Raw genomic sequence first — 7462 nt, 5'->3', positions numbered from 1 at the left:
ACATCCACCGACTAAACATGTAGACGCCGCCCATGGTATTCTAGCTTAGTGGCATTTTACGGGTGAGATGAGGTTTCGAGACCTCGATTCCCATAAGAAGGGTTTTCCAGATTTATGGGTTTCGTTCTGATTGGTGTATATACATTATTACCTAGTGGAAATTGATATGATCAGGTGTTCGTGACACAATGATACCCGAGTGTAGATCCGCTACCACCGGTTTCTTAACCCATGTATTAAACCGGATGAGTCGATGTGATAGTATTCTAATACTCCATCCACTAGTCATGTTTGATGCTCCCATCTTGGAAATTTCAGTCGCTTTTATCTTTTTTCTCGCTCGATTTCATCCAATTCTTTTTTTCAGATTCACTTGTTCACTCTCCAATGAGTATTTTCGATCAATCATTACCAGTAAACCCTACCTTTTTCCGCTAATTTATCATTATTTATGGCGATCAGAGGCGCACACTTCAAGTGGTTTCTTTCTTTCTTCCTTCCTTCATCTTCTCTTATTGATTTACACAATTATAATATGTTTGATTTGCTTCAATTTTGAATCTGTTTAGGTACGATGGATTCTTCTTATCAATGCTTGCGTTTAGTATGTATCCTTTTGTATTTGAATTGAAATCTGTGATCACTTTGCTGATTATTATTATTCTTTTAGGGTTTGTATTATGAATTTTTATAGTAGTTTTGGTCATAAGAGTTTGCAAAAATCATTAATTGAATAAATGAATGTATTATTATTATTTGAATTTTGAAGGATATTGTGCTGTTTTAATTTGAGATTGTAATAAAAGTGAGTAATTTTTTATTATGGTGATAAACAAAATTGATTGGAATGATATAAATTATTGTTTGAACTTTGAAGGATACTGTGTTGTTTATTTTTATTTTTATTTAGTTATTTATTTATTTTATTTTTTTTGCTTTATAACTAAACAGAGTAATATTTTTTTATATAAAGTAGCATACTGATTAAATTTACAAAATTTAAAACACTATTCATTGGCTTCTATTATTAATGAAAAATAAAATTAATGTAAAATAAAATAAAATATAAAAAATATATATAATTGATTAAAATGACTGATTGTTGTTGTTTTCTTTGAGATTGTAACTAAACAAAGTAATAAATTTTTTTATATAGTTGCATAGTGATAGAATTAACAAAATTGATTAAAATGATTGATTATTATTTGAATTTTGAAGGATATTGTGTTGTTTTCTTTGAGATTGTAATAAAAGTGAGTAATTTTTTTTTTTTATATAAAGTAGCATAGTGATATCATCATCATACTCAGTAAATCCCACCAATAGCAAAGCAAAGGTAGGGTCTGAGGAGGGTAAGATGTAGACAACCTTACCTCTACCCCGTAGGAACAGAGAGTCTGCTTCCAGTGAGACCCCTGACTCGATAGTATAGTAGTTTTGCATCAAGCCTTGGACATAAGGCACATAACACTCAGCAATCTAGACAAAGACCGATTAGTGCATGTACCCTTTTGTCTTTCAGCTATCATCGCCACTACATGATGCCTGATTAACCGTCCTCAGCTTTTAACGTTATTTTCACGAAATTAGTAAAATAACGTTAAAATTAGTGCACTTTCACTTTTGCCCCCCGCTGGCCCACACATACATACATTTTACATGCGCATACCGCAAGCGGGGCGTAAAAGTAGCATAGTGATAGAGTTTACCAAATTGATTAAAATGAATAAATGATTGATTGTTATTTGAATTTAGAAGGATATTGTGTTGTTGCTTTCCTACATTGTAATGAAACAGAGTTATGGTTCTATTGAGCTGGAAGAGATACCATCTTTGCAAATTCCCATTGCATATGTGGATAGTGGTGAGTGTACATAATATCATTTTCTCAAGTGTTTTTTTAGATCTTAATTTACGCCTGTTTGTTTAAATTAGATCGATTACGCTGTCGTGTTTGTGTTTCGGATCTTAATGTTCGTAGACAGTGGTCTTGCAGATAAAATGGGATTGTAAGTTCTCCGTACCTTCATTAGATCTTGTTAGTAATATTATTTCATAATCGACCACCGACGGTATTTGTTTCAAAACGCGATAGGGATTACGGTCGGCAGCAACGAGATGCGTATTTTCTTGGAAGATTAGTGGTTCTATCCATTCTATATATGGTTCTGTATCCGTTTTTATGGGCATGGAGCATTACAGGATCGATATGGTTCACCAGTGCACACAAATGTGTATGTGTGTTCGTTTACTTTCTTGTCGTTAAGCAGTAGAAAACCATTTTATTGTTAAATAATGAATGTTTAATAATTGCGGTTACGTTCTTGCAGTTGCCTGAAAAGAATCAGAAATGGGGATTTCTCGTATGGTTGATTTTCAGCTACGGGGGACTTATATGTCTTGCAATATATTTAGTAAATAAGGTGTAATACTGTAATTTGTTCTCTTCTTAATTAGTTCTTTTGCCTCATTGGAATCTTGGTTAGGGCTGCAAACGAACTGAACTTTCAGCGAATAGTTTGGCGGGAAGTTTGTTTGTGTTCATTTAATAAAGAGTAAACTTCCGTTTTGCTCCCTGTGGTTTGGTCACTTTAACGGTTTTGCTCCAAACGTTTAGAAATAGCCATTTTACTCCCTGATGTTTCGGTTTTTTTGCCAGTTTGCTCCCCGCCTCTAACTCCATCCAAATTGTTTGTTTTTCCATTTTGCTCCCCGCAGGGAGCAAATTGGCAACAAAACCAAAACATCAGGGAGTAAAAGGGCTATTTTTAAAGGTTTGGGGCAAAACCGTTAAAGTGACCAAACCACAGGGAGCAAAACGGAAGTTTACTCTTTAATAAATGAACGAACACAAACAAAATTTTTTGTTTGTTTAGTTAAATGAAAGAACGTGAACAGTGACCGCGTTCGTTCATTTATGTTCGTGAACGTTCAGTAACGTATTTGTTTGTGTTCGATAATTCATTAGTTTTTCAATTTTTATATTTTATTTAATTACTTCACAATTCCGACAAATATATTTAATATGTATCAGTGTTGTTCATGAACGCTTGTTTGTGTTCATGAACATTAGTTTGTGTTCGTTTCTGTTCATGAACGTTCGTTTGGGTTCGATACCTGAAATTAACAAACCGAACATGAACACATTCATTTCCTTAACGAACTAACATGAACAGAAAAAATCGTTTGGTAAGCGTTCATGAACGGTTCGTGAACACATATAGATCCTTAACAAACGAACACGAACACGCTCTTGTTCGCGTTCGTTCGGTTCGTTTGCAGCCCTAATCATGGTTTAAAAGTCAAAGCGTGAGCCGTGCACATCACGTACGCGAGGCGCTGCTCTATATACAACTAAACAAACTTGTTTCCAGCTCGCCTCGCAGCTCAGACGTGTCTTTTAAAACCAAGATTGAAATGTATTTTTACAATTTTTGTCAATTAACGGGCCTCTGATGCAGTGGTTAACGAGAAGAAAAGTTCATCTGGAACGGGCTCAATTGGGGATAACTGTGTCGAGGATTTCGGAATACCGGGTAACCTCTACCGTGTGTGTTTTTATATCTATATCTATGTGTTATCCATATATTCAATAAGGACATAGCTTTTGAAGTCCCGAGATAATGAGTGAAGAAGATGTTGCAGGTGTTGGTTGACATGATTCGTCTGCCAGATCGGGTATTTGAAAGTGCTGCTCAAGAGATGAGAGTCATGGAACATGACGCTGTTCCACATCATCCCGGACTTTATTTGTCTGAAAACCAGGTATTGCGTGCAATGGAAGTTGCACTAATATTTGTACAATATTTGCATTTTTTTTTTGTTTTTTTTTTCTAGATGGACGCGTGGGACGGGTTGGGTGATGGGTGAAAACGGGTTCCGGTCCGAATGGTCAATTTTTATTACGGGTCGAAAAAAGTCGGGCCTTGCCACTGGCGCCTTTTGTCCTTTCTTTTCTACAGTTTTACAAATAATTTATGTTCCAAGTACGATTAAAAAAACTATAGTATTAATATATTACAATGATAATCAAAATTTTGAAATCAAATGATTTATGCGGGGTTATATTTACGTATTTAAAATAGACAGCCAACAGGACTAGGGCTGCAAACGAACCGAACGTTCAGCGAACAGTTCGTGAACCGTTCGACGGGAAGTTCGTTTGTGTTAGTTCGTTTAATAAATGAACGAGCATGAACATAGGTCTTGTTCGTTCATTTATGTCCGTGAGCGTTCGGTAACGTGTTCGTTTATGTTATAGTTCATTAGTGTTTTTACTTTTTATATAATACTAAAAAATTCCAACGAATAACATATTTAATAAGTATCAGTGTTTATATATTCTGTTCATGAACGCTTTTTTGTGTTCGTTTGTGTTCATGAATATTCCTTTGTGTTCGTCGCAAAAAATTAACAAACCAACACGAACACATTCATTTACTTAACGAATGAACACGGACATAAAATCTCGTTCGTCAAGTGGTCATGAACAGTTCCTGAACACATATATTTCCTTAACAAACGAACACGGACAAGGTCTTGTTCGTGTTCGTTCGGTTCGTTTGCAGCCCTAAACAGGACCTTCCATGTAAAACTAAACTTCTACAAAATTTGAATTTGTTGTTTCTTTTCTAAAGCGCCTCACTTAAAATTTCTATTATTCCTAGAGACAGAAAAATAGGTGGTCTAGTTAGTTGGCTGGCTAATGTGCCAAAACATGATCAGGTCCGAATGTGTATTTTATTAGTATGGTTCAAAATGAATCGGACAAACTCGTAATCTCCTTTTATTTTGTTGAACTCAAAGAATAGTTGATTTTTATAAATATGGCCAAAAATCTGTAAAGAGTAAATTACGATTTTGGCCCCTGTGGTTATATCACTTTTACCCTTTTAGCCCAAAAAAGAATTTTTTAACATCTGATCCCCCAACGTCTTTTTTCTAACCCTTTTGGCCCCTAACGTCTTTTTTTCTAACCCTTTTGGCACCTAACGTCTTTTTTTCTAACCCTTTTGGCACCTAACGTCTTTTTTTCTAACCCTTTTGGCCCCTAACATTTAATGGATGAGATTAGTGTTAGGGGCCAAAAGGGTTAGAAAAAAAGACCTTGGGGGCTCAGATGTTAAAAAAAATCTTTTTTGGGCTAAAAGGGTAAAAGTGATATAACCACAGGGGCCAAAATCGTAATTTACTCATCTGTAAATATTGTTACAAATTTACATTGATTTTCTTATTTATGAAATTAAACTATTTAGGAGGTTTTGTTACATAGTGAATACACTTTGGGTAACATCTAACCCGTTGACCCGGTCAATCAGTTTCCAATTCAGCTATATAACTCAAATCAGCCTGCGTTACGTATATGGGTCGAAATTGACGCCTCTAATTAGTTCTATACCTTTTTTTGACGAGTGGTTTCTAATTTTGGAATGTAGAGGCAAGCAGTGGAGGCATTAATTCATGAACTCCCGCTGTTCTCACTGAAAGCGGTTCCAACCGACTGCAGTGACTGTCCGATTTGTTTGGAAGAGTTCCATGTTGGGGATGAGGTAATTATTAAGCCATAATATTCTTATAAATATCACGAAACCAAAAGGTAAAACGGGTTATTCGGGCTTTTCTTTGTCTCTAACGGGCCACATAGATTAAAAAAAACTTTCAAATAATGGGTCAAATAGGTCAAAAGTCAAACAAAGGTATTGAAAAATGTAGAAAACTTCAAAGCGTTGTAATAAGATAGTCTTTTAAATCATACATAACACATAAAAATTTCTATATGTTTGATAAAATAAATCATATATAACACATAAAAATTTCTATATGTTCAATAAAATAAAAATTAAGGCAAAATTGTTTATAAATTGGCCTGACCCGACCCAATATGTAGGGGTGTGAAATTTTTAACACGACACGAACCTAACACGAAATTTGCGGGTTTTGGGTTTAGGTCAGTTTCAGGTTGAACCCACGAACCCATTTAGCTAAACGGGTCGGGTTTGTGTCAACCCAGTCGGGTTGGCGGGTTGACCCGTTTAATCCATTTATATTATATTTTATGCCATAATCACAACGTAAATATAGAAATTGACAATAAGATTTTACACTTGAAATGTAATTGTATTACTTACATTTGTGTTTTTTTGTAGTAAAATTTTAATTTATTAATTTGCGAAAAAAACCAAAAAATAAAAAAAAAAATTGGGTTGAACGGGTCGTGTTCGGGTCAACCTGCAGATATTCGGGCCGTGTGCCGGTTCATATGCGTTACACGATTTTCGGGTTCAGGTTCAGGTTCGTCTAAAATTTTCGGGTTCGGGTCGGGTTGAACCCGCCAACCCGCGAACACGACCCGTTTAGCATCCCTACCAATATGTCGAGTCTTGACCCATAATAAAAGTGCATCTTTATTTCTAAAATGAATTTCAGGTTCGTGGGCTTCCGTGTGCTCATAACTTCCACTTGGCATGCATCGATAAATGGCTTAGACTAAACATAAAATGCCCTCGGTGTCGGTGTTCCGTATTTCCCAACCTCGAGCTAAACGATCTGCCTAATATCCCACCTGATACCGTCCTTTCATCACCATCTCCTCCTCCTCCTCTCCAAAGTCAAAGTTACCTCGCGAGAATGCAGAGTTTTCTCATGCCACTTCGCACAGAAAACGCAGCATCTTCTAATTCCAATTCCAATTCCAGTTCCAACTCCAACCTTAACGCTAGCTCTACAGATAATAATAATAATAATGATTCGGATGTGGCTTTGGAAATGGCCGAAAATGGAGGTCAACCATCGGAGAGTCATGGTCAACACACAAGTGGAGAGCGTGTACAATGACCGTTTTTGATAGTCATCTCGGCCAGTTGTAGATTTGTTACCGGTTTTTCTTTTATAGGTTAAGCTTGATATGATATATCAAGCTTAAAAGACTTAGAATATGCTCGAGTTTCATAGGTTTTGGAATATGCTCGAGTTTTGCTTAAATTTTTCGTTAATTGTTTCGCTTCATCGGTGTAACCTGAACAGTTTTTTGGTTAAGCTTGGAATATTTTCAAATTGCTAAAATAACATATGATCGTTAACGAGCATGTTGGGGGTATCGTTCCTACCGGTTATATTTGAATTGTTTTAGATGATTTTCAATGATTATTGAAATGAAGTAACACCAACATGTATAGTTAAAATTTTTTTCCCTTGTAGGCATTATCAATTAGGGATGTTCAGAATTCGTTTGAATTCGAAATTTGACTTAATTTGATTCGATTATCAAGAATTCGTTTCGATTACCAAGAATTCGAATTCGATTTAATTCGAGTTTAGTAAATCGAATACGAATCGAATATGAATTTATAATTTCAAATTCGACTCGATTCGAAATTTGAATTAAAGCTATACATATGTATTTATTATTTTTATAGCATAATTAAATCTCTAAATTTATTCTGAATATAAAAATAGCCCATGT

At 35.3% G+C, this 7462-nt stretch overlaps 1 protein-coding gene across 1 annotated transcript; it reads left to right on the top strand.

Moving 5' to 3' along the window:
* The first annotated feature begins 254 nt into the window (after positions 1 to 254).
* On the top strand, positions 255 to 7120 carry LOC110935980 (E3 ubiquitin-protein ligase SIS3). The gene is made up of 10 exons (XM_022178339.2): positions 255 to 480; positions 570 to 608; positions 1798 to 1864; positions 1936 to 2009; positions 2096 to 2234; positions 2331 to 2423; positions 3462 to 3536; positions 3646 to 3765; positions 5436 to 5549; positions 6427 to 7120. The coding sequence occupies exons 1-10, from the start codon at positions 452 to 454 to the stop codon at positions 6832 to 6834; spliced, it is 1158 nt and encodes a 385-aa protein (XP_022034031.1). The 5' UTR covers positions 255 to 451; the 3' UTR covers positions 6835 to 7120.
* Positions 7121 to 7462: the final 342 nt, after the last annotated feature.

Source organism: Helianthus annuus, chromosome 4 (assembly GCF_002127325.2).
Source record: "Helianthus annuus cultivar XRQ/B chromosome 4, HanXRQr2.0-SUNRISE, whole genome shotgun sequence".
Classification (NCBI taxonomy): domain Eukaryota; kingdom Viridiplantae; phylum Streptophyta; class Magnoliopsida; order Asterales; family Asteraceae; genus Helianthus; species Helianthus annuus.
This window is presented reverse-complemented; position numbering and strand designations above follow the sequence as displayed.

Excerpts from the sequence above, each read along its gene's own strand:
- LOC110935980 (XM_022178339.2), top strand. The coding sequence starts at position 452 with ATGGCGATCAGAGGCGCACACTTCAAGTG. Across the intron at positions 3,537-3,645 it reads CGAGGATTTCGGAATACCGG|GTGTTGGTTGACATGATTCG; the intron begins GTAACCTCTACC and ends AAGATGTTGCAG. Across the intron at positions 5,550-6,426 it reads AGTTCCATGTTGGGGATGAG|GTTCGTGGGCTTCCGTGTGC; the intron begins GTAATTATTAAG and ends AATGAATTTCAG.